The 27,386-nt window shown below is 44.0% G+C and overlaps 1 protein-coding gene across 2 annotated transcripts in view; it reads right to left on the reverse strand.

The window, feature by feature from the left end:
• Positions 1–23,175, reverse strand: part of mle (dosage compensation regulator mle) — a 155,662-nt gene extending 132,487 nt beyond the window's left edge. The window contains exons 1-4 of one of the 2 annotated variants that reach the window (XM_037414127.2): positions 22,890–23,175; positions 22,673–22,816; positions 11,499–11,651; positions 9,604–9,743 (exon numbers count right to left, since the gene is read on the reverse strand). In XM_037414127.2, coding sequence (XP_037270024.1) covers positions 9,604–9,743; positions 11,499–11,651; positions 22,673–22,816; positions 22,890–23,003 — 551 coding nt within the window. In that variant the 5' untranslated portion in view covers positions 23,004–23,175. Of the gene's footprint in view, positions 1–4,373; positions 4,459–9,603; positions 9,744–11,498; positions 11,652–22,672; positions 22,817–22,889 lie in introns of those variants that run through there. The other variant, XM_037414128.2, reaches the window with a different exon arrangement.
• Between the last annotated feature and the right edge of the window lie 4,211 nt (positions 23,176–27,386).

The following is a 27,386-nucleotide window of genomic DNA, read 5'->3' on the forward strand; positions in this document are numbered from 1 at the left end:
ATTTTAAAGAGCCACCATACGGGAAACACCATACTGCATGCACCATAGTAAGCCACCAACAGGAAACACACAGCGTGCACACCAATGTAACAAAGTGTAGACCATTGCAACAATCTTGCACTTATTTAACAACATTTTAGACATGTTTTAATCCACAGCTGCATAAAACAGGAAAAAAGTTACTTTCATAGACGAGATTCGCATCCTCACAGAAATGTTGACAATCAGAAGCAGCTCTAAGTATATGCTACAATTGGTACAAAGACTTGACCACAATGCTCAAAGAAACTGCACAATCAGAGCAATCACATCCTGTAGTTTACCTACATTGCTCAGTTGAAAATAGTGAATATGATGTGCTTCATTTTAGAGGAGTGAATTTAAGGATAGTGGAGCAGAGACAATCCAGCAAAAAAATCACTGCTGGTGACAAAAGAATGTTTGGCAATAAAATACATATTTACACTATTTAGTAACAGCAATCGTTAATTGCATTATGGTTTATATTGCAACTACAAAACTGAAGCTGTTTAGTGCTTCAGCACTTGTCGTGGCTATCTTTAGAGCTTACAACTTTGACTTACACTAACTACCTGTCTTCCCACAGCAGCGTACATTGCAAAATCTTGTCAACACTGTCAATGTGCTCGGACTAAGAGGGCTTGCTAACATTTCTTTCACTTGGTAACATAAGGTGCCAAATACTTGTTCATACATTGCACAGTTCAAAGCAGTGATACTTCCCAAAAGCAGACTTACTCCACCCCCTTTCCCCAAATGTAAAGTACTTTAAGTGCTACTGCTACACGTGTCCTGCCTATGTCAACAACGTTCCTAATTACAGTGCCTCATGAATACCCGTCACTGCCAGCTTTAAGTTTAAATACAGTACCTTTTATACTGGCATAGGCCCACACGATGCCAAAAAACACCGGTCAACTTCATAAGTTAATAATTACACTGCCCTTCGGTAATTTCAGACACAAAATTTAATGCTCTTAAGACAACAATGAACATTACTTAAACTTTTGCCATGCACACTAATGATGCCCTCTCAATTTATCCTCTGAACCACAAATTAGATTTTAGCTTTGTTAATGGCGTGAGACATGCACACTGACAGAAGAGGCTTTGCATGTTCTGGTTCGTTTTGCTTGAAGCGGCCCCATGGAGAACATAGCCATAGTTGCAGTTACAGAACCATTCAATTTAAAGTTCAGCCTGTTATGTCAATGCGGCAGTTACATCATTCATACGAGCTTCTACACAAGCCAATGTTTGTCGTATTATCAGGTATGGAATACTATCAGCAATCAGTCTCCCATGATTTAAAATTTAATAGTTAATTAACACTTTAACTGCCCATTTAAAAAGAATTCTGGTCAAAAAGTGCCTATTTGTTTTATTGCTGATTTCAATTCTTATTGTACTAAAAAGTAGCTAGTCAATGTTGAAAAATATTTTCACCACATGCTTTGACAAATGAATGACATGAAGTTTATTTCTGAGAAATACAGAGGAAATTAACTACCTGGTGCTAACAAAATAAAAAAACCTTATAAACAAAACAGTTACCAACGCCACATTTTTGTTCACTTATGTAGGCTAAGCAACCTTGGATTATTTCACTCGGGGGGCTTTGGGGCAGTTTTGAAAATTTCAAAACGCGGAATAACGCAAGGCGGCTTCAGTGGCATGCACTCGCAATGTTCGTATTCGAGCTGTCTTATCACCACCCGAGAAGCTACTCATTCACCTTCATCACTGTCTTCACTTCCGGAGACAAGATAGATGAATATCTGTACTCGAATAATCACCACACGAAAACGATGACGAAAACGAATAGCTTCTTTTTCGTGTTCATGAGCCAGCTATATATGCATGGGTCGCCGCCACCACACACCGTCTTTCTATACAAATACTGCGCTACAGCTGCAGGACAAAACTAAATCCTCAAGCAAATGCTGCCATCTAGTAAATGACACGCAATGTAACCCGTAAATGAGCGCTTTTTCACCTGAACGCTGGAGAAGAGTACCTATTCCGCTAGGACGAGTTCTACTCATCCAAAGCAGTTTGGTGACAATTTGGGCAAGACGAGCTCTGCTCGTCCAAAGCAGTTAGTGTTAATGTGCCAGACAATTATAATAAAGTTTTTCCATTCATTCATCTAGAGCATTAAAGCAGGAAGTCATGATCAAAGTAATACAAAATTAGCAAGTAGGCCAACAAATGAGCTGAAGAGAGCAGAATGCTCCCAAGAAACCTACAAAACAACATAGCACTGCTGCTGGTAATAAAACTAAAAGTGACCAAAAAGGTTAAGACACCTTGCAATCCTAGCACCATATCAGATAGAAATCAGCACCATATTGGATTGAAACCATCATTGTCAACATTGAAAGATTCGACACACTCAGTGCTGTGGGAGAGAGGGGGCTTAGCTTTGGTAGGAGAAAATGACAAACAGAAGGCCAAAGGGCACCAGCCTTTGAGTACTATTTACATAGAGGTTGTCGAGCATGAGGACAAAACTTGTGTAACATAGGACAACACTGTACTCAATTTAACACTAATAGCCCAGATTTCTGCCTCATTATGTATTGAAAATGTTGCTGCTGTCTGCCCTTCTCTTTATCACTGCTACAGTTACTTACAAGCCTCAACTCGCTATCGCATCACGTTTTTACAATACACAAACTGTGACACCCATTTGTCTACAAGTGCAAACAGTGCTTAACTTTCAGTAGGCTGAACACTTGTACTGTAGCATTGGTAACAATACAGACGTCTACAGGCCAGCTCAAAGGGCCTAGTTAAAAAAGAAAAAAAAACTAAATTTGAATTTCAGCTGATTCATGCAATAGGTGTGAAGAACGAATATTCCCACAGGACATTTTGTGTGAACTCTTTTGTCCTCATTCTTCATGCTACCCATAATGATAAGCTCATTCAACGCACAATCACTCATGCATGACACTCTACTTTGCAATTCCTGAAACTAGATTACATTACTGATAACTATAGGCATTTATACATTCAGATTTCGAAGAGATCAGTGCTCCTTGACCGAACTGACTGGTAGCAGTTGTAACTTGACTGTTGGCCACCCACTCTAGTTCAATTTACTAAGTGATTCATTTTAAACCATAAAAACCAGAATATAGGCCAAACTTTAAAAAAAAAACGCAATGAAAAGTTGACCTTTAACTTATATACCATTCATTGGCAGAAACAAAAGTGGAAGTCTCGCAACAATGGGCAGCTGAAGTCGAAAGCCTCCATTTCCATCGTGAGCATCAGCAGCGGCGCCGTTTGGCAAGGCTAGGCAAGGATTACAGTCTTTTAGCAACGCCATTTTGCCTTGGTTATCTTCTGTCAGTCTGCTGTTTTCTTTTTTGTTTCCTTCAGAAATGAGTGGTCGTGAACAGCAGTTTAAGATAGGCTTTAAGAAAAAAAGTTACAGAGGATGCTGAAGCACACGGCAACTTGGCAGCACAACAGGAATTCGGTGCGTCTGAGAAAAGCGTCCGATAATGGAGGAGCCAAAAGCAGCGCATCACATCCTGTAGCAACCAAAAAAACTTCGTTTCGTGAACAGACTGCAATGCACCCCGAACTGGAAACTCTACTCGCTGAATTTGTCCAGGAGCTGCGTGCAAGGTCGCTTCCCGTAACAGCGGAGTGCATCTGCGTGAAAGCTCTCGAGACAGTGCGCAACTCTGGGCTCGTGAGGGTACAATTCAAGGGCTTTGCGCTGAGGCGGCGTACATCCATCTTTCTTCAAACGCTGCATCAATAACACATAGGATGGAATGGAAGATGATTCACCCTGGGACACTACTAGTGAAAAACAGACATTGTCAGGCTTAAGTTCGAATTAGTTCGAGTCACGGCACTTTGTGGCGTTCTGCCGTTTAAGAACATAAGATTAGTGTCCAAATAAAAATAAATGTCACCACAGTGCAGCTAGTTGTGTTGAATATTTTGCAAAGTATGGGTGCGCCACGATACTTTGCAATTTTTAAAGATTTCTTTTTGTAGAATCAAAGTTTGGGGGGTCGACCTATATCCCGGTTTTACAACATTTCTCTCTTGCATGTGCATGAAAAACATGAAATACTACACAAATCTGGTGAAAAAAGCTAAATTAACACATGCTGACTTAATAAAAGCAAACTTAGTTCACGTCCCCTCTTGTGTACATGCTTACGCAGCCCCTGCTGCACAAATTTAAATCCTACAACCTCTAAATCTCAACATACTACAAAACAAATCTTCTTTCAACATGTCTCAGAATAATGGTTTTTCATTCCACTTAGACCATTATTTTAAAAAATATTAAGGAGACAAAAGCAAAAATTGCTGCATACCCAGACAAGGCTCACCAGCTCTGAAACCACACTTTCAATGTCCAGCAGCCATGAGCTGTGTAACAAGATGCTGCCTCAGCACCACGTAAGCAGGAGCAGCATCCAGCCACCTGTAGAACACACAAACCAGCCCAGCAGTTTCAGTACAAATCTTTTGCCTTGCAATGCAGCATCATGGGAAGCTGCTGGGCTGGTCTGTGTTCTCCTATCTAGTCCTTCAAAGAAAGCTTACCAAGAAAGAACTGAATAGAACTATGCCAGCACTGTGTTAGACATTTTTAGCACTGGGTTCAACATTTTTAAAGGGGCCCTGCACCACTACCGATCAGCTGCCAATGTTCCCAAGAACATGTGAGCCAAACATTATATATAGCTTAGCCCACTGTATGGAACTGACAATTCAATTCTCGAAGTCAGCTACAGATGATTCCCTCCTTTTACCAATGATGCCATATACCCCGATGACAATGCTATATAACCAAACCCACAGCCATTGGCTGATTTGAGCATTGTGAGCTGCATAGTTACTGTAACCATTGCGAGATACATGCCCGCATGTGCACTTGTGATCGCACCGAAAGTAAGCCGCGCATTCGGAAAAAGTACTCAAGGTCATGACACGTGCTGAAGCACGGATGTAGCTTCTTGCCCCCTAGTTATGACCTACCCCTCAGTGTAGCTTTCAGCGTGCTAACTGGTATAAAAGAAAGACGTGCTTAAAGAGCGTGACTGTCTTCCAACTGCGATTGTACAAAACGAATTCCAAAAATTTTTAGTGGCAGTTACTTCGTGAGGCAATAAACTTTAATGGAGCCATTCAATGGTTACTTAATAAAGTTTTGCAGGGTCCCTTTGAAAAATTCAGAGAAGAACAAGAGCTTATGTGATTTTTACCAGCTGGATCCATTTACTTGCTTTAAAGCAAATGGCTTTCATGGGCTCTTTCCCAGTTTTCACGGTGGGTAGTTGTTGAACTTTCACCCTAGATACATGCATCACTTTAATTCACAACAATCCCATTTAATGATAATGAAATACTATTTAAGCTGACAAAGGCACAGTGAACCCAGCGATAGCAGAGTTTAGGCACCATCCATATTCAATTGTGGTGCTTCTTAGAAAACTTGGAACTGCACACTTTGGGTGGGTTTCACTTTTCAGACACTCGCAGAGCAAGCTGAGAGTACGACTAAGTAAGCATGGTTTAAGAAGTACCAGAATATTAAATTGCAAATGACAGTCCACACTCCCATTTTCGTCTTGAGTGCCTTGATCTGTGTGTTAAATGTGCAACTATCATAAGCATTCATTTCCGCATGTGAAAATTGCCACACCACGCACAGGAAAGTCCAATTGTTTCTCTTTCAAACAAAATGAGCTAACATGTGGCTTTTAACCAAAGCATTCTACCTCCCAATAATTACACATCACAGAACAATATCTACACTTTTGTCCTACAGTCGAACCCTGCAAGTCTGCTACAACGAAATTTCCGCCACTACCTATAATTTTGATTCTCCATCAGCTGACCATAGAAAGCAACGTGAAAAATGTCTTCAGAATGCATGCTTTTCCTAGATACTTCCACTTCAACTAAGTTTCCGCAAGTGCTACCCATTTAAGAAAAAGGAATTTGCCGAGGATGCCCATCAAATTCCGCTAGCAAGAGCCATGCGGCTGCATCGCAGCATGCTTGCCTTCAATAGAGACAAGCTTTCCGCCAGCACACGCACATCCCAGTAAATTTTTGCCCACTGAGATGCTCGGTGACAGATTGACTGATTGATTGATTGAATGATATGTGGGGTTTAACATCCCAAAACCACCATATGATTATGAGAGACGCCGTAAGGGCTCCGGAAATTTCGACCACCTGGGGTTCTTTAACGTGCACCCAAATCTGAGCACATGGGCCTAGAACAATTCCGCCTCCATCGGCACGGTGACAGATTGCTCCTACACCTCAATGCTGGCAGTAAATATGATGCATGTGTAGGCAGTGACCATTTTTCAAGAACTCGCGCAATTTTTTTGATGCAGAGCTCAAACCTGAACTACCCCTTGTTGTTACTAGCGCCGCAATCCATGAATGACAACCATGGCGTTATGACTGCTCGTGCGTGGCCTGAGCGCATGTGGTCCACGCATAACTGCACTCTGCGGCAAAGCTGCAAACACATGCAGTTGTGTGGACGGGATCCTAGGTGACCATGAAAGTATGCGTGCATTTAACACACACAGACTGAAGGCGATGCTGCTTGCCACAATGCTGCAGACGAAGCCGCAGAACGCAATTACAGATAACGACATAGTCTAGAAAGCGCGCACACCAATGGAAAACAAAACTACCGCTTGCCGCAACTGCTGCACAGGAAACCACGGTCACTATCGTCACGATCATCGATAGCAAATATGCTCTACTGGTACGCAGCTAATACACCCAATTAAAGGCAATAAAGCCATAAAATGGCATGAGAAATTACAGCTTTCCCGTCGTTTGCTTATGGCTATGATAGTGCACAGCTTCAAAATTGCACCTAAGAAAAAAATAACATCAAAAAAAAAATGGTACCTGTTTGACAGATTACCATACTTGCTGTAAAACCAGCCTCACAAAGCCTGAAATGAGGAATGAACAAGCTGTGCCAAATGACTTCATAAAGTGTGGTTTCAGAGAGGTGCAAGAACAGTAAATGGCTTTGGCAGCACATATATTTCGTCAGTGCCTTCCCACCTTGCAAGGCACACCACTTTGTGCACTCGCATCCTTATGCATGAAATGTCTAGTATTCATAGCAGCTGATTATTAATGAAAACATTGAGGCTAGTTGTTTTCCTGGGGAAAAATAACACCAAGCACAACATCATTTAACTTTTGATTCTTGATCTAAGAAGCTTAAAAACGGTCCCTGAACCAGTCAGGACTTGAAAACTTGTTGCACAATGGCAGCTATGTACCAGTTTAAATGAACATGCAGCAACAAGTTTGTTTTTTAATCATGGTGCGTTGCCGTGGTTGCAGGTGTTTGATGAATGACTAAGTAGTAACCACAGGTTCTCAACAGACCTCTCCTAGTTAGCAAACAGTGTGACATCACTGCAAGTGCCATATCCACAAGCCATACCACCTTCACAGCAGGTGCTGGTTGGCGAAAAAGTTCCACAGGTGGGATCTTTCTGCACAGCAGCCCTGCATGTCTCTACATAATTTCGATAGAAGCTTCTGCAAACACTATTTTCTGAGGTTACGACATTTGCCACGTACTTCTCCAATCCACCAGTATGTCAACTTTTTCATCACATAATTTACCACATGCCTTGTTTTTGACACATAACACAACTATAGTTGCTAATGATAGAGGCTCAAAAGGAAATAAAAAAAAGCATGCACCAAGCACTGTACAATTTTATGACGCTAAGCCAGCAGAGGGCGTGTTTTGACAACCACAGCCGCTACACGTGTGCCCGGGACATCACCCATTGACATAGACCCACGGTGTGACATACCCCAGGAGAGGTCTGTTGCCTTCACTACCCTACCTGCTGACACACCCTGCTCCTACCCACACAGTACATCAGAACTTAGGCAGGGCAGCCATAGATAGCAATGTGTTGCACCAGCATACCAAAAGGAAAGCTTTTACACTGTTCACCTTTATATTTACCCTCTATACAACACAACCTAATTGAAACCTTTATGCAAAATAATAAGAGTAACATCTGACAGGTGAGCCATTCTCAGGATACTTAGCCTTAACAGGCTTGCATTTTGGAATACATAGTGAAGCGGTTCTTGGTCGTGCCGTTCAAGTCCAGTGTCCGTCATAGGTCATAGTGGGATTTACCCACAGAAAGTGGGTAGATCCCACTACGACCTATGACAAACAACCTATGACTAACTTGAACGCCGCAACCAAGAACCGCTTTACTATGAAGTCAAAGGTTTCTGCGGGTAAATCCCACCACGACCTATGACGGACACTGGACTTGACTGGCCCGACCAAGAACCGCTTCAGTATGTATTCAAAAGTGCAAACCTAGAAAGCGGCTAAACCCCACTACTCCCGTGACCTTCCACTATGCCCCCTACTGCTGCTGACACTTCATTCCTACGTCATCACACTTCATTCAACCCACTTCATTTGACTTTATTGAACACCACTGCATGCCACCAGCTTCGCTGTTTTGTCAGTGTCCGCCAAGCAGAGCTGACCAAAGTTGTGTTTTTAACGCAGTAAAATTTTGGTGATGCCATCATGACTATATGAATTTCGGGACAAAATTTTTTCTGTGGTCCCCCGCCAAGGCCCATAAGCCTACAATGCCCTCAAGTATAATTGTTGAGAATCAATTTTCCCCGTACAATGTTTGATACAAGTGTGCACTACCACGCAGATACGAACAAAAGCCGCCAGTACCGCCATGGAAGTCGAGGCAGCTTCCACGCATGTGCAAGAACTCTAGAGCAGGCATAAGAAACACACCACTATCAGAGAATGTGTATGCGAATCTCAGTGCCTCATGCGCTTCCGTGTGCCTAGACTTTTAAATAAGAGATAGAATTAACTTGGTTCAAGACTCCTTTTAAGGAACAAAATGCAATGTGGTCTATAATAACAAAGTACATAGCCCCTTGCCATTTTTTTTTCTTAGAGCAATTTTTCACATGCCACCACTTTACTGCAGTGAAAGTGACAAGCCTTCTGCAAGCGATACCCAAAGCAGAGCCAGAATTTCATAACAGATATCCATTATTATTTTCTTTGACCAATGCCATTAGTGCTGTTTTTCAGAAAATTTATGGGTATGTATAAAGAATCAGGACGTTTGCTCAATATTAAGGAGTCTCCTGAGCAAAGTAAAATAGCCAGCAGGTACGCAATCGTTCAAGGCTAACTATAACATTGCTGTGGCCCGAAGAAACAGAAAATAAACCATATGGCAGTTTCTTTTCACTCATACTATTATAACACTAATTTGGAATTCTAGCTTTTCATGTTTTTTGTTGATATGCATTCAGGCTGATAGAAATATTTTTTATAAAGTTGTTGAAATTTGTATATTTCCAATTTCATGCAGATTATTTTCAGTACTCCAAATATAGAGCTTGAGCCAACCAGAACTTCACTTTTAACAAAAAGAAAACAGCAAAAAAATTGGAACTACACTTGAGACTAGTTTTATATTGTACATGCTGTGCAAGTAAAATGAGGAAAGACTTCAACTATACTTGTTGTGGCTCGGTCCAACTTCACTGTAAGTATAATCAGCATTGATCTTATTCATCTGCATAAACTGATGCAGCCTCGATTTTGCATTGTCAATTGTCCAGTTTCCATGGATGCCAGAGTTCATGTCCAAGTCCTCTGCCTGCACACACGAAGTGACAATTTCACAAACATGTCCATTGATAAGTCATTCATGCCCAAAAGTGTAACACAATAAACATCATAACAAGTTTTATCAATGTAGCAGGTCATTAAAAACTCCTTCCAACATGACAATGTTGTGATCAGCCCTGCAAGAGTCAATGACAGTACCACGAACAGTTCCCAAATGGTTACTGTGACACATGTAGGTTATAAAAACGCACTTTTACAGCTCTCTCTTGCCCAGCAAGTGCTGTGAACCTATGGAGATGCAGGGAATTTCTTTGCCCTGTTGAGCTATAGTTTTCATTCCAAGGTTTGTTTAGACTACCAGATTGGCTGTTGCTTTTCACATGTTTAAGGGTGCACAAAGGTAATTTTAGTTCTATTGCACAAGCAGTGTCCATTTCTTGCACTTTTAAAAGCTGATTACCTAGTTTCTCATCACTGAAAAGGTTAAACACTTGATAGTACTAGCTAATTGCTGCCCATGAAGTCACAATTTCATCTACAGTTAAACCTCATTATAACAAAATATTTCCATTTTCACAACTTCATGTTCATAGAATACGTATTTTTAACCTCAAAACTGGAGGACCTTTAACCTTCACCTTCAAGAGTTGAACGATTTAGTGATATCTTGTCCCTAGTGCATACTTCAATCACTTGGTGTACACTTTTTATTGTGTAATGTTACTCAAGAAGTTTAAATTGTGCATTACTAGTTGAAGGTTGCTTGCATCAGTGAAGCTTTCGAATATGACTGCATTCTGTGTAATGGGTAGCATACTAAATAACAAGCAATTATGCACGAAAAATATTTTCGAACTTGCTGTGCATCCATTCAGTGATGGAAGTGACTTTTTACTTTTTGGAAGATACTTTGGAGCAGCCATATAAGTGTTTTCAGAGCAGAAAAAAGTATACAGCAGCTATTTGGGTTAAGGAGCAGATGTTAAATTTGCCGTACATTAATCGGAGTTCAGAGCTTTGGAGTGCTCACAACTCAGATGAGCCCTCAACCTTGCTTTCAAACCAAATTAAAGCATATAGGTGGCGCTCTTCAATAATAATTGGTCGCAAGTGCCTCCCGCATGCAAAACTCGAACGATGCAAGGATCTAGAGTTTCCAAATTTGTGGTCATACTTTAAGATTCGAGTACAATTTTTTTTTTTAATTATTGAAACTAGTTTTTTTTTTACTGTCGCACAAGTCATTCTCCCAGGACTTCCCATGCCAAAAGCGAAGCCTGAAAAGGCTGCATTCAAGCTTAAATAAGTAAGTTGTCGATTCTGCTGACTGTTATATCAAGGTTTGAACTGCATTTGCAGGTGGCCACTAGCATGTGGTAGAAATTGTGCTACCATATCTGCACATTTTAATTCTCACTGTGCACATTTATTCCATTCCTCATTGTGAATATTGCAATTAACATCTTTTTTGTTGTTGTTCATGAATAAGCAGTGCAGCTATACACACAAAAAATATTTTTTGTCACTTTATAGTCACTATAAAATAAGGTAATTTTTTTCCAAATAAGCCAATGACAATATTAAACATTCAATAAAAACAGACAATAGATGGGGTTGTTTACAATTGACAAAATCTTCGACCCTCGAATGATTAGTAACTGAGCAAAATACAAAGTTTTCTTACATACCGACAGTTGAACATATGAAGATTTGTACTGGCACATGCCATAAACACACATGTGCACCTGCAATAACTGCAAAGACCATAGCACTACAAGCTTACCTCTTCAAGCCTTCGCTTTTCAGCCAGTCTGTCTAAGTAAGACACCGGCGGTCCCTGCTGGTAAGGCAAAATTGGCTTGGTCTCATTTGAAGAAATTTCTTGTTGCTCACTGTTGTTGACATCTGAGTTGGCTGAAGCAGGTGGTCCACCACTCTAAAAAAAAAAAAAAATTTTTATTTACTGGCATTAGTGCGTCCATCCAGCACACACAAATCGATAATGTTTTAATAATGCCGTGTTATCAACGCTGGCAGAGACATTTTGTCTAACCACAACGGCACACTTTTGAGTCCGACGAATGCTCTTGGAAAAAAATAATAAATTCGCACGGCAATATCTAGCACACAACACTGCCAAAATCCTATAGCACCAGTACAAAGCATATACTTGGCTCCAGCAGTACTGTCTTTATCTAGTTGAGCTCGGAGTCTCCTGATGGTGCTACTATCCTTGCTGCTCATATTTACACATTCTGTAATCTGTAAATACTAAAACCAACGTTTTTGTACCAACGGTGGCTATTTAATAATGCTAATGCACACCTATAACAATGCCAAAGACAACAGCCGGAAAACAATTATTCACTGTAATAGCCATCGATTTTCCGATTTTCCTTAAAGGAAATCCCTCTAACACTTTTCAAACCCCCATTTTTTTACTCGTGGACTGCATAGACTGACGCACGGACAAATTAGTGCAGCAAGAATGGCAGCGATAGCGGCACGCAGTACGAAGTTATTCAATTTAAAAAATTCAAAAAACAAGAAAAAACTGCCTACCCTCAACTCGAATTTCGCATGGTGACGTGACCACATTTCACTCTCAGCTGTGACGTTGCAGGGGGCCTCCAATGACATGGGCTGAAAGCTCTTACACCATTGTTGCCTGATCAGTCAAACGAGTTTATGACGCTGTTGCTATAGTAACAGGCAACGTGGTGCCTGACCATGCCGTTTTGTTTACGCGGTCGAACAGCTGGATGAAGCTGGTAGAAATGAGCCTCCCCGACTTGTTGGAACTCGAGCAGGTCCTTTTGCTTCGAAGCGAGGCTTTACGCGTCCTGTGATAGGCTGCGCTCATCGTCGTCATTTCCGCCAGCGTAGTTCTAGCGACTGCCACTGTGCGCCGACAGGCAGCAATGAGGTGACTTTATTGCACGATTAAAATACTAAATGATGTGATATCGGTGCTTGGACCTATGCTAAAATTATCCCCAGCCATCGATCTACGCAAAACACATACAAAAAATAGGTGCTTCAAAAGTGTTGGAGGGCCCCTTTAAACGCGTACCCCGGCGATTTCATGAGGTCTACACATGTCAATGAAAATTTCTGGGTACATTTCATGGCACACTTCCATCATTTATGGGAAATGACAGGCTTGAGAGGACACCAAGTGTTCACAAATTCTACTGGTTACCTTGGGCCGCTCACATGGCTTCCTGTAATTACTGACCCCAGCGTGTGTGATGTCATACCGGGCAGAGGCTACGAAAGTGACAGAAGCGCCAGTACAAATGTTTGAGAACAGAGTGTACTAACTGCTGCAGGGTCAAAAAGGCAACAATCGTGAGTTTGGCAAGCAGATCACTGCCATCCTTCACATTCAAAACGTGTGATGTCAGTGCATTTGGTAATATAGTTTTCTGCCTTTTTGTTTTTTTTTCAACAAGATATAAAACTAGAACACAAGCCCATTATGCTCCAACTTATTACAATGTCCTATAACTAGCATTGTTTGCATAAAAATGAAATATGAATTAAAGAAACTGATATAGTGCATTTGTCCATAAATGTAATGCATGTCTCGTGTTATTTTCATATGCACTCATTTGCAGGCATGCTGCTGGACCATCTATACTCAGGGAAAACTTTCTGTGGCAATGAAGGGAAAGCTACGTGGGCGGAGCTACTGCTCCTGTACTTTGCGAAGTAGTCCGGTTCGGCCCGCGTTGCGAATGACGGCAGTGTTCCAAGTAATACCCCTGAACAAAATTGATACGTCTGCTTACAGGGCCATTTGTGATTGAAATTCAACACTACCTTTGTCAGTGAGTCGTCTGGATAGCTGGAAGGCGATGCGCACTCACCTAAAGACGAAGATGCCATTTTGACTGTGAGGTGCACGTAAAACGTGCAACGTTTTCATATGCTCTCCTAGGTGCGTGCAGCGTCTTTTTATAAGCATCATCCAGTAGACAATTATGTTCTTTTTTATCATTTTCACGCGGAAAACAGGGACGCATTTGTGACACTATATTCTACAGAGGTGGCACATGCCCACTTTGGCTCAGTAGCCTTTCCTTTATTGCCACAGAAAGTTGTCCCCGCGTATAGTGTCGTACTTTGCTTAAGAAGCATCGCTGTATTTCCGTTTCTTACTCACTTTAAATTTTGGTAACAATTGTATAATGGTAATCACTGTAGCTTGTATACCCTGTTGATTCTAATGTAATGTGATTGGTTGTTGCCTTTTTTTTTCCAATTATCTTTCTTATGCTATGACCTACAACGGTACGACGCCTTAAGTTTGTTTTGCTGTCTGCCAGGCTCTGCCACTCAAGCCACCAATAGACCTTTTTCTAGCACACTAGCGCAGCCAACGGGCGTGCAAATGCTTATGGGAAAAGTTGGTACGCCACAGCAGTTGCCGTGACGAGCGCGCAAGCCTCACATTTCAACTTATCCGTTCGCACCATGCCTGTGCTTCTCAGATCCTGTGAACTCGGCAAGGTGTGATTCATTACTGCGTGATTCAATCACAAAACTTCAGTGTTTGGGTACGATGGCCTATCTGCAATATGCACTTGTCCCTCTGTTCCACCAGCTGAGCAGCTCAGAAGCGTCAGTTAATTATTATTATTATTATTATTATTATTATTATTTAGCATGAGTACGCCCTTGGCATTATTAAAAAAACAGTGCAACTTGGTTGCCTAAAAGGTGCAAGCACTGTCCACAAACTCAGAGATGTATAAGAAATCAATGTCGTTTGACGCTGCTTACGAGTAAATTGTACGGTACTGGTATATTTAAAGAGTGTTTTAGAAATAAGGGCCATTTCGTAAAATAAAATACATTGACTAGAACCCTGCGTGCTGCTCGCAGCATGTGCATCACCAACTTCCGTTGGTGCTGTAACTGCAGGTTGGAATAAAGCCTTCAGGGCAAAAAGAAAGAAGTAGGACCAGAAAAAAAAATATATATGCACACCGGAAACGCTCACTCACGACTGGAAAGTTATAGCACATGTTAACAAACATAAGAAAATGGGGGTGCATCGCAAATGTCATAAATAGGTACAAAAAGACTAACAACCGAGGCGCATATTTACAGTTGATTAATAAAGTTCAGTTTCTTGTGTTGTAGCGACAGCGAAGGTTAATTGACTTGAACAAGGTGCAGTGTTTTTTTATGATATGTCTCCGAGATTTCTCGCGTGATCTGGTTAGGGTTACTGTGTAAGATTACCAGGCCTTGAAAGATGAAATTGTGTTTGCATGACTGAAAATGCGAGCTGTGATGAGATGGCTTCATTTAATTAATTTTTATGCTCTCTGAGGCGCTTGTTGATATATCAACCAGTCTGTACGATGTATACATGTGAATGCAAGAGGAATTAAATTAGCAATTCTTGCACAACAATTGAAAGAACAATAGGCATGCCTCTCAAAGCCCTTTTCTTTGCCTACTGCAGATCCCTGCAACCTTTTGCGATCTATAGATGAAATGTTACTAAGCTTATGGTGCAGAAAACATAACCGTCACCTCGTATTGCTTCCCATTTTCCTTTCAGACTATGCAGAACGTATGCATAAAATAACTGCAATATTCTTAGTTTCATTGCAAGTGAAGGTCTTTGTTTGCAGTGCAATCTTCGTTTGCAGTGCAAATGAGCTGCTCACAAACCGATGCAACATGGTATAGGCAGGACACCGTGCCTTCTTGCAGGTGAAAACTATTTCTTATGAATTATGCCCAAATTTTTTTTTTGTTTTTTTTTTCTTTCCCAGGCGCAAGTACCACATCATTATTCCTCATTGAACAATATTTGTATGTGCCGATGGGAAATTCAAAAGTAGTCTCACCCAATGCGGAATATACTGCCAGCAAACATGCTCCGCAGAGACACTTAAGCATCTTATAAGAAAGCGCAAATTATCAGAGCAAGGTATCTTGCACGAAAATTCTAGTTCCATCTCTCCAGACGACGGACCGAATCCGGATTTGTCGTGGACACGGACAGCTAATCCGTGGATGATCTGCCTGTAGGCGCATCCACACGACGGACAGTGTCCTAGGAGAAAACAGCTGGATTACCCTCGGCATCAGATTCGGCGTTCACCTGCGCCCAATGGCAGCAGACCGGTTTGAGAGTATTCAACATGGTTGCCCGCAAGAAGCGACGCTTGGCTATAGCTTGGCTGCGATGTCTGTCGTGTTGTGACAAATGAACGAGGAGTGTTATTCTTTCAGAAGAAAAGGGAGTCGCTGGCAGAATGTTATTTCAACTACATTGTTCCCCACTTGTAGAACTTCTAAACGCGTCTCCCATCCTTTTTTGGAGGTGGCACGTCGCCGTTTGCAGAAATTAGAATATTTCACCACCATGATGGCTAAGAATCTCGCGTGTCAAACGACGCCGACGACATTTCCCGAACCACCAAAAGTGAGTTGTGCGCATCTAATCACCTGAGAACAAAGCCTCCGAAAACTAAGTAAACCATGCTCAAGCGTAGATGATGCCGACCATCATGCAGCTGTCCATGAGCCATGGAGGACATGCCGTGAGCAGACGAAAAGTGTACTTGTTGCCAGAAACCCCGAGCTAATCCGCTGAAGTATCGGCTTTCTCCCGCCAGAATCCCTATGTGAGAAACAGGTTGGGGTCATCCGTCCGCGAGCCGCACGAACGAGGAAAATCGCTGATGTGAGGTCACGTGACGCGCCGTCCGTCCCGCCACATCCGGATTCGGTCTGTCGTCTGAATGCACCATAAACACAATTAGAATGTGTTTACTTTTCCTATCTTGAGTGCGTGACTTGTCTTTAAAATTTTATAGCTGCACCACTTCTCTGCAGTCTTGTGTTAAAGGCCCAATCAAAGTGTGATGGTAATAAAAGCCATAGTGCTTTATGAGTAGTTCATCGTTGAATAACTATGAATTCAGTGTTCCAGCTCACATTCCTCACGATGGCATGTTTTGACCATATGTATCGGTACGCAACAACTACCATGCCACTCATCTTCCATGTTCGATGTACACCTGTCCAGCGATATCTACACTGACTGCATCAATTGTTTGACGTTTTATGCGTAGATATACATTCAGGTGCGTTCGAACACTATTCAACAAGCGGTCGCATGTTCTTTTCATTTTGTGCTCGCACGGCGTTAACGAGCAGCTGGCCGAGGAAGAGCCAGTTCTCTCGGCATACCAACTTTTCCCATAGTGATCTGAGCGCCCGTGGGGGATTGTGGGATTGCTTGAAAAAGGTCTATTGAATATCGCTTACTGTCTTATGACTGAAGGAATCTCATAGAAAGCAGACGAACGGTTGCAGAGATATCACCCGACTGAGGAGCCTCACTGGCCAAAAATATTTTGAGAAAATTGACTCCGAAAGTTTCAAACCCATATTTTGGTCTCAAATGACCCTGCACAGTAGCTAGATGTGTCCTTTGGGACTCTTTTTCCTTTGCCGCTTTTCCTCCTAGTCATACAGCAGGTCGCTAAGGGCATCCCCTTGCACGAGAAAAATATATTTCGCTTTCAGTCGTAGCGTTGGCATCTTCAGGTTCCGGCATCATCTGAAACTTCCTCTCGGTCGCAGGCAAAGCGCCAAGCTTTTGTTGCACAGCGGCACGTTCGCTATCTTACGCGGCTAACTCCTCGCACGTCCAAAAATGTGTCTGCAAATTCACAGTCCACGACGCGTTCGCAATGTTTGGGGCCGCTATCGCTATGTGTAGCGAGCGCGACGCATCAGGCACACTTGAGCACGAAACACTAATACCAGCCACACTTAAAGACAGTCTTGTGCCGATGGTGTCGCCATCTCGACGCTGCGAGAAACGTCAATGCAGTCGTCGTCTTACAGAGATAAAGCGGAAGCTGCTCCACCGGAAGCATCGATGCGATTGGTGCCACGTGACTGACAGCGCAACAATCTGCGTCCCGTGAACACGGCGAAAGACCGTCCCGTAAAGACGGTGAAAGATTGAAAAGTACGTGTTAGAACCGAGCTGGATTATGGCAAACAAGACACACAAAAACGCCGGCTTTGAAAGCGCCGAAGCAGACGACGAGCTGTGGGAACAGATGCGTGATCGTGTGCAGCAGCCAATAAGTTTCACATGATACCCCACTCCCTTGAGATGCGCGCGCTTCCTCCAATCGCGGCTCCACATCCGAGACACAGGAACCCTTCAAAACATTGAGAGTCCCCTAATCATGAGCGATTCCGACCTCGGCCGTGCCGCTGCCACAGGTGGCGAAAAAAACAAAAACGCCAGAATTCACGAGCAAAATAAGACCAAGATGGCGGCGCTGGTTGATTGATTGATTGATATGTGGGGTTTAACGTCCCAAAACCACTATATGATTATGAGAGACGCCGTAGTGGAGGGCTCCGGAAATTTAGACCGCCTGGGGTTCTTTAACGTGCACCCAAATCTGAGCACACGGGCCTACAACATTTCCGCCTCCATCGGAAATGCAGCCGCCGCAGCCGGGATTCGAAGATGGCGGCGCTGGGCCGCATGGTTTGGAAATGGCAAATGCGTGAGGTTGGGGCATTTTCAGCGCTTGCTGGCTGCCGCGGCATGTTATATAATTTATTTGACGTACTTTCACGATGAATTCGACATCGTGAAATTTTACAATATTTACAGAACAGATAGTGTATGTGACATACTACCCGAATATGCGGTTTTCCTACCGATGAACATCGATAAAGTGGTATTTGCTTTGGTAGCGTGATGGGAAATGCTTTTTCATAAATGTGTGCGATTTGTTGCAATGGGTTGAAATGTGGAGAACGGTGAGTGGATCTCCACATCTCTTGCACAAGGGTGGAACCACCTGACAGAAGAAATCAATGTGTACTGTGTCCTAATCTTAGCCTTGTGTTACGTCTGCGTGGCGAGACTTCGATACTGGTGGCCAATTGCAAAGTTGTGGCTTGATAACATGTTTATTTTGGGTGTGGCTATTTCATGTGCTTTGCCAATAAGCTCTGAGTTATTGCTTGAGGAAAGGTTTGAGGTCAAGCACTGGCTATGAATGTATTGGCAGTGTTTACGTGGACGGATCCAGCTAGCTGATCTGCCATCACGTTCCTTTGGATCTCGTGGTGCCCTGACACCCGGCACACTGTTTGAGGTTATACACTGTGCATAACAGTAAGTGAGACAACTACAGAATTTTTGTGCTTTTTCAGAGTTTTTACCACACACAAAGAATTGGTATAAATTACTCAATTACTGCCTTTTATATTTTTAATTGCTTAGTGTGTTTAACATCCACGAGTATCGCATACGCTTCTGCTGTGAATATTCTTGTATTATGGTGCAGAGCACCAGCACCCAAAAAGGACGGACCCTCCGCTGCGCATGACTCAGGGGAGTGAGACCTCAAGGCATCTGTAAAGAATTTAGGATATTTGTGCTCAAGTTGTGGAAAGTATGTGTGGATATGTACAGTAGGCGCGTGTTTCGTGACTTCCACAAAGGACACATCACATTCTATGAGCCGCCACTGCCACGGTGGGAGTTGTGCAGCGGGACCCATTAGACAGTGTTCAAGCAGTGGAACACCTGTTTCCTCGGCTATGTCCCTCACATGAAGCGAGTAGGGCTTTCTAGACAAAGGACGTTTTTCAAATAGGGCAGAGCTAGATAAATCAGTGATTGTGGAGTATGAGGGGTGTTACTCGTCTGCAATCGTTTTCATGTATTATGTAAAAGACATGTAACATATCTGCAGATGGAGCGACCACTCATTTGATTCAACGTAGAGGCTTTCTACGGGGCTAGTGCGAAAAGCTCCCGTAGAGAGACGAATGCCCAAATGGTGGATAGGATCAAGCATTTGCAAAGTGCTTCGTGTTGCAGACTGATAGGCAATCTCATACCTGCCAACCTGGCAACAGAGAGAGTGGTAAAATACTCGAGCAGGGAAGGGGGTAGGGGGGGTACCAACTTTTTTAAATTTGTAGCTGTGATGGATTTGCCTTTAGTGACAAGCATAATCATACTTTGTTGACATGAGTCAAATCAACGCGCTGAATTATTTTCCCCTATTTTTATACAAAAAAAAAACATTGCAAAAACAAGAGGGAGTGGGAGGGGGTCCCAAACGCAAGCGCAAACATTGGTGTTGCGGTCTCATGATGGCTTGAAGTGGCCGAACACACGAGGGTAGGGTTTACTACTAAGGTGAGAGTCTCAAAGGGGGAGCGCAAATGCTCCCGATGTTTCTCATCAGAACAACTAGCAAAAAAATCTATTTACGTCAAAACAACTCGCGTATGTCTCCACAGATGAACAGACGAGACGGCACAGCTGGCTGCCGCGAAAGCGCAAGTCAAAGCATTGGCTTTGCTCAGTACTAGATTCTTTGTACAGGAACGCCAATACGCTTTAGCATTTCTTACATCTCTACTGCCTTTGATCTACCGCGGTGTCAGCCTTGTGCCCTCGGAGCTCGTAGATCGCTATCGCATTGCCGCGACCGCGGTTTTGTGCGCGGCGGTTGGAGCAAACGGTAGTTTTGTTTTCAATCCACGTGCCTTCAAAACTAAGTGGTTTTATGGTATCTATGGTGGCAACTGCCGCGGTTTTCTCCACAGAGTTTGCAGAAAACAGCGTTGTTTTGAATGGTCGAAACTTGGCTGCGCGCACTATTTCAGAGTTCTGTCAGTAACGTCGTCATACATGATCGTGTCGAACGAATGCAGTTTCATCCACAGCGGTAGTGGCAACGAAATCCCCACACATTGTAGAAGACAGTGCCTGCACTGGTCGCACGCGCACTTACGAAGCTTCTAGCACGCTGCTCTCGATCGACCTTCGTTTGACAGTTTCCGTACTAAAGTTCATATCGCACGCCGCGTTTAGGAAAAGTGTTCCGAACATTTTCAAATTTGGCCCAATGGACACATGAATTCGGCTGGGGAATTTCACGTATTCGTATCTGCTGCGATTTTGCATCACTGAGACTCTAGTTTTTGTAGAGTCTCAGCGATGCAAAAGGTCACGCGCAGTTGCATGTCTGTCGCCGCCAGTGTCCGTAACCACATCACCCGAAATTAGAAAAAAAAAAAACCTTGCACCAATGACACAGCGGGCCTGAACCCGGGTCCGCTGGGTACCAGCTCAACATTCTACCTCTGAGTTACGCCGGTGCTTCTAACTTGTCAAACTTGCCTTGGGCAGGCATGACCTAGCACCAATGGCACAATGGGGCTCGAACTCGGGTCCGCTGGGTGCCAGCCCAGTATTCTACCACTGAGCTACACTGGTGCTTGCGAGTTGTTGTCAAACTTGCTTTAGGCAGGCTTGATGTCGGGAAAGCAATCACGATAATACGACTTATAAAGTGTTTTACAACAGCGAAAGAACAACCAGTCGTCGCATTATTAGATTATCAGCAACGCCGTAGTGGCTGGCTGCGGTAATTTGGACCACCTCGTTTTCTTTACTGTGCCTGAATCTATGCACACAGGTCTCAAACATATTTGCCTCCATCGAAAATGCTACTGCCACGGATTCCGCCCCGCGACCTTCGAATCACCCAAGCAAGGGACCAGAGCGAGTCCTCGTCTCACAGGCAAGTTGTGTACCATGCGTAACGTAGTACAGTCAGCACATTTGTCTAAAACACCGAAAAGGAGCACTCCGAACTGCACTCACGGCGTTTTCTGATCGCCACTATTTTGAAACAGCTAAAATTCTCGTATATGCAAAGCCGCTAAGGTGAAATGCTCAAGTGTGGGCGGTCAGCAACCAGAGAGTGCTGGAGCCTGCCATTACGTCATTATAGACAAGTTTCTTGACCCAGTTGTCGACTGTTGACTGGTTACTTTGAAAATTAGAAGTGTCTATCGTGTAACGCCGCGAGGCAACAGAATGGCCGTCGGGAAGGCTCCGAGCTGTGCACCTGTAGACTTCAGTAGATTCCTTTGACGTAAAGTGTATGGCGCTAGCAGCCATATCAGCAAATGCTGGCAAATATGCTCCTAAGTATGTTTGCCGCTCCACAACAGGGCGCCTACATGATCGGCCGTTCATGTAGGCTCCCCGTACACAACACACTTGGCCCTCCCCTCGACAACACTCATTACTCTCATACCAGCACAACGACCCATAACATGTTCATGTGCACCACAGAGGAGTGACTTCAATTGTGCGGGCTTACTTTACCGGGCTCTTTCATCCCACAGGGCACGCAGCATGGAAGTGTATAATGATGGCAAAAAAATGCACTTTCCCCACCTGCTTTTGTCTCCCAGCCCTGTTTCTTTTCTTTTTTGCTTTTTCAATGACGTCATATATGACGTTTCACTTTGGGTCCCGTCATCTCGAGCTGTTGAGGTGCAAATAGACTCTCCCGTCCGAATTGGGCGTCAGGTGAACTCCCTGTTCTTTTAATTCGTTGGTTGATTCTCTAGAACATCATTTTCACATTTTTCGGGTATCCATTGTACATTGGCGTATAACAGAAGTGAAATACAAGTAAATGCATTGGTTGTGCATACATAGCAGAAGTAAATACATTGGTTGTACATAAGTACACTGTTGACACTTGCGACGCACTGTTTGAACACAAAGATGCACATGTCTGGTGGGAAAGGCGCTCGTGTTGTGTACTACTTTTTTTTTTTTGCGTCTTTCTACGTGGCGTCGAAAGCCGTCAATAATGTAGCCTTGTGCTCGCGCAAGTCTACATTCCTCTACCACGATTTATTTCCACGCTCTTGGTGACGACGTGCTCAAAACAAGACACGTTTTAGCCTAGTTAGGCCAGCACACTCGTGCACCCGACTAGAAAAATGTACTTTGGGTACAATTTATGCTGCATCATGCGTAGGACGCGACGCACGGAGAAATACATTCCAACAGTCTACATCCCATACATGGTGCATTAATTCATTGGTCACAACAAAACTTACCGGTATTTCTATGGGTACTTCAGACTGTGACACGTGGTTGTTCCGAACCAGATACTGGAGAAAATCTCGGGCTGCGTTGGTCTGGGCATCTTTTTTGTTGGTCGAATTCCCGGCACCGACATAATCGAAGCCTTGAACGCGAACCTGGCCGGAAAATATCAACTTAAGCATGCCATTCATGCTGCGATCTTTTGCAAATAAAATGACAGTGCGGTACCTCGCAAAGAAACCTTTGCCGGTGCCTCGGTCCAGAATTCTTGAACTCGTACTCGGGCGTAACCTTGTGCTTCCCACACCAGGCGTACAGAAACGTCTTCGTCAAATCCCCCATGTTGTTCTCCCGAGAGGATGGGGTTTCGGGGAACCAACGACAGTGCAAATGAGGTTTTTCGACGTACTTATTGTTTCGGCAAACTGAGAGACGGTTCAAGTGTTTAATTTAACGTCTTTCTAAGACGTCTCTAACACCAAAACACCGGCCGGCACATCATTCTACCCATTAATGCATATGGCTGCCGCTAATAATGAAATGAAGTCACATGGCCACACGCCACACCAACAACGTTGATTGCCTCCTCTAGAATGATACCTGCGACATCGCAGGCTTTCTCATGGAAACGGGCGGGATAAAAGGTTCTACGTAGTTTAATGCTTTTTCCGCAAGGAGCGCTTGCAGCCAACTCTGCTACTACTAAAGTAATCATTTGCAACAGTATCGAGAAATGCAAAGGGCAGATAACATGAGAGGTAGGAAGGCTGCAGTCGACAATAGATTACGCAATGATGTCACGTAGGATGTATCATCAGCTGAGGGTGATAACATAGATGAATATGGGTCCAAAAGCTTAGGTAGTGATCACAAACGGCCACGCCGCGCTGGTTTAGTGGCTAAGCTACTCGGCTGCTGACTTGCAGGTCACGCGATCAAATACCGCGGCTGCATTTTGAATGGAGGCAAAAATGTTGTAGGCCCATGTGCTCAGATTTGGATGCACGTTAAAGAACCCCAAGTCATAGAGTTTCTTAAAATTAACGAGAGAGGACTCTGTCGCTGCGATCGTTTAGCGACCATGGGAATTATGGGTAGTACTACCACAGAACACCTATACACTACCATGGTACTACAGTGTTCTAGCTAGAATAGTGCACTGTAGTAGTACACACATTTGCCTAGTCTTCGTACTTGCGGGCAGCCAATGGTACTTACGGCTTCGTCTATTGCTGTTTCGGTTTTGCTTTGAAAGAAAGACTCAACCCTTTCGAACTTCGTGGTCCGATTTACAAACTTCGTTGCGTTGCGCGGAACGGCCACCGATACTGCTTCCACTGGCGCTGCAGTCGCAACCGGCTCCACGGATTTCGCCTCGCCAGCCGCGCTGCGCAGCCAGTTTGGGCAGTCGCCGGACAGTCGCCGGGTGGTGTTATGTGGTGCGCGTTTTCAGACCGATGTGTTTGCCTGAACGTATCGATTGCCTTGTTCGATGCAGTGCTGTGGGTGACTGTGGGTGCCCCTAAGCCGACCAAATCATGCCGACGTGTTGCGTACCTGGCTGTACAAGCGGGTACCGGAACGACACTAGCCCGTCGGTCCGGCATTTCTTCTCCGCTCCCAGCGACGAGCGACTTCGCGCAGCTTGGAACAGGGCGATACCCCGCGCAGACAAAGACCTCACAACGAAGTCTAGGGTATGCTCCATCCACTTTCACGATCAGGACATTCGCAAAACGTACGTGCACGTGATCAACGGAGAAACTGTTGAAATCCCGAGGGGTAAGTGGAGTCTCGTCGAGGGTGCCCTTCCTAAAGTCTTCCCGAACTTGCCCTCGTACTTGTCAAAGCCAGCGGAGAAGAGGCGGAAACGGCAGCGAGAAAGCAATGGAAACGCTGACCAAGGAACAGCATCACCGCAGTCACAAGCTTCTTGCAGCACAATTCCTGCCGATGTCGTGGTAGACGATATGCCCGAGCCATCCGCGCCGTCGTTTGCTGAAATGGAATGCGTTTAGCTACCACCATCGTGGCAAAGAATCACTGAGGAAAACGGCAGCGGTAAGTTTGCGGCATTTTTCACACTGACCTCCGCAAATAAGGCGCCGCAAATCGAAAAGTGCGTCGTTGTAAGCAGTGACGGAGTGGCACCTGCAAGTGCGAGAGGCCGCGAGGCGAAGGCTTTTCTGAGCGTCAGCATTAAGGCCATGCTAGATCTTAGTGACCTGATAAACAAAGTGCACAGCCTTCATGCATGCTCCGGATACGACGTGCAAAGCAGCACTGGTTTTTCACTCAGATGCCAGGCACTAGCTAAGCAGTCAACGTGTTCATTCTGCCGCAATGAAAAAAACAGGCTTTTGAAAAAGAATTCTCAGAAGCAAAAAAGGCAGGTGTGCAAACAGAAAAAGGTGAAAAACCTTCAAAAGAAAGCCATCAGGGCAGCTGCTGCAAGAGTGTCTTTCATGAAGAATATGGCAGAACTAAAAGAGAAATTGACAAGCGAAAGATCCTCATCAATCAATGAGCATCTAATGTCACTTCCGCCTCTTCAACAACTAGCATTCAAGATGTCTTTGAAACAAATAAAAGCAAAGGGACCACAGGGTGTGCGATACACCAGAAGTTGGGTGCTGAACTGCCTTCTTCTCCACATTTCAAGCCCCAAATCCTACAATTTGATACGCAAGATAAATTTGCTTCCCTTACCAACTACAAGTCGACTTAACCAGGTGCTTTCAGGTGTACCCTGTGAGTATGGTTACAATCAAGTGGTCCTGAAAGCGATCGAGGCATTCTTTTCAAGCAAGCGTGATGTTGAGAAGTGTGGTACACTCGTGCTGGATGAAATCAAGCTGAGAGAGGGAGTGGACTTCAACAAATCCACGTACAAGTTTGATGGCTTTGTGGAGTTTGAAAACACCGGAGAGAAAAGCAAGGCCACCTTGGCTGACCATGCCCTTGTACTGATGTTCATCCCTTTGTTTCACAATTGGGTTCAGCCTATTGCCAGTTTCGCCACTAGGGGGGCAGCTCCTGGGGCTGTGTTGGCCAAGATTGTTGTGGAGTTGGTGCTGCAACTTGAGCGCCATGGTGCAACAGTTCTGGGTGTTGTTAGTGATGGTGCAGGCAACAACCGATCAATGTGGACACATCTTGGCATATCTGGAAAGTTGCACCACCCTGTCAACAAGATTCCTCACCCGACGCTTGAAGACGGACGGTTTCTTCATTTCCTATGTGATGTACCCCACATCATAAAGTGTGTGAGAAACCATCTCCTGACACACACATATGCAAAGGTAATTCAAACGGGATTGCTCAAATAACCTACATGAAATTTACTTATGCCTTTCTTGCTGTTTTTTACCAGGCTGGCACCAACTGCATAAACTTTCAACACTACGTGCACCTGTACGAAGCTGAAAAGGACAGCCACCTCAAGATTGTTCCAAAGTTCACATCTTCGCACGTCAAGCCAAGCAAGCTGGAAAAGATGAATGTCAGACTTGCGACACAGGTACCTAACCGGTGTCGTACATTTAGTTTTTATTCAAGTTTTCTAAATGCAAATACTTGATTTTTTAAACCTTTGTTTCAGTTATTCAGCAGGAGCGTCGCCATTGGGATGAAGTTTTACAGAGAGCAGCGTGAGCCAGGCTTAAAGGACAGTGAGGGAACTGAAATGTTCACGATGCAAGTTAACGACCTATTTGATGTCCTTAACGCCAAGCACCCTGCTACCGGCATCCGTAAGAACTCGCCCAAGATCAAGGTAATGGGCTTCCTTATGCTTATTGTGTTATACTATGAGTCGAATATATTAAAGGGGGCATTTGTCTGCCATGCTACAGGTGATAGAAGACTTCCTAGTCATGCTGAATGAGACCGAAAGGAACAGCATTGAAAAAAACACAAAGCTGTTTGCATCTCAGTTGACGACGGAATCTCTGCGAGTCACGTTGATGTCAGTTCTGGACATAATCACCCTGCTTCTTGACAAGGATGTGAGATATGTGCTGACTGCAAAATTGAACCAGGACCCATTGGAAGTAGGTATTTTTAGGATTCATTTTGATGTAATTTTGCATTCCTTGTTTTGCTCTTCACACTGACAGTTTTTTTTTCTCCCCAGCGCTTTTTTGGAGTCGTGAGGTCGTTTGGTGGTGACGAAGATCACCCTACGATAGTACATTTCGGCCAAATATTCAGGCTTTTGAGCCTGTACACTCCTTTAAAGATGGCGACAAAAGGAAATTGCACTGGCGATGCGGATCCTGTTCTCGTCACCATGGAGGAGAGCCTGAGCTCAAAGAGGCTGGAAGTCCTTCATCAGAAGAAGGAGCGAGAAGACAAGCTCGGACAGCTCATGCACAGCATTGTGTTGGAGAAGCTGCCAGAAGAGGATGCGAACCAGCACGACTATGGTCGACCAACTCCACACGATGCTGCTCTGTACTACTTGGCAGGATACGTAGTGAAGAAAGCAGAAAAGTTTTCAAGCTGCGGGGACTGTAAGGCTACTCTTCTTGCTACTAATGACGTACCATCTGCAGCCATTCTGACAGAGATGCGGTCTTTTGTTCCGGGTGCCCTCCAGCTGCCATCAAAAGATTTGACGTCACTTCTTACCGATGTTGAGAGCGCCATAACGGAAAGAACAAGGGACAACGTAGTGTTTGGAGACCTGTTTTGGTGCATTGTCAAAGATTTGACACAAGGACA

The sequence above is a fragment of the Rhipicephalus microplus genome, chromosome X (genome assembly GCF_043290135.1).
Source record: "Rhipicephalus microplus isolate Deutch F79 chromosome X, USDA_Rmic, whole genome shotgun sequence".
Taxonomy (NCBI): domain Eukaryota; kingdom Metazoa; phylum Arthropoda; class Arachnida; order Ixodida; family Ixodidae; genus Rhipicephalus; species Rhipicephalus microplus.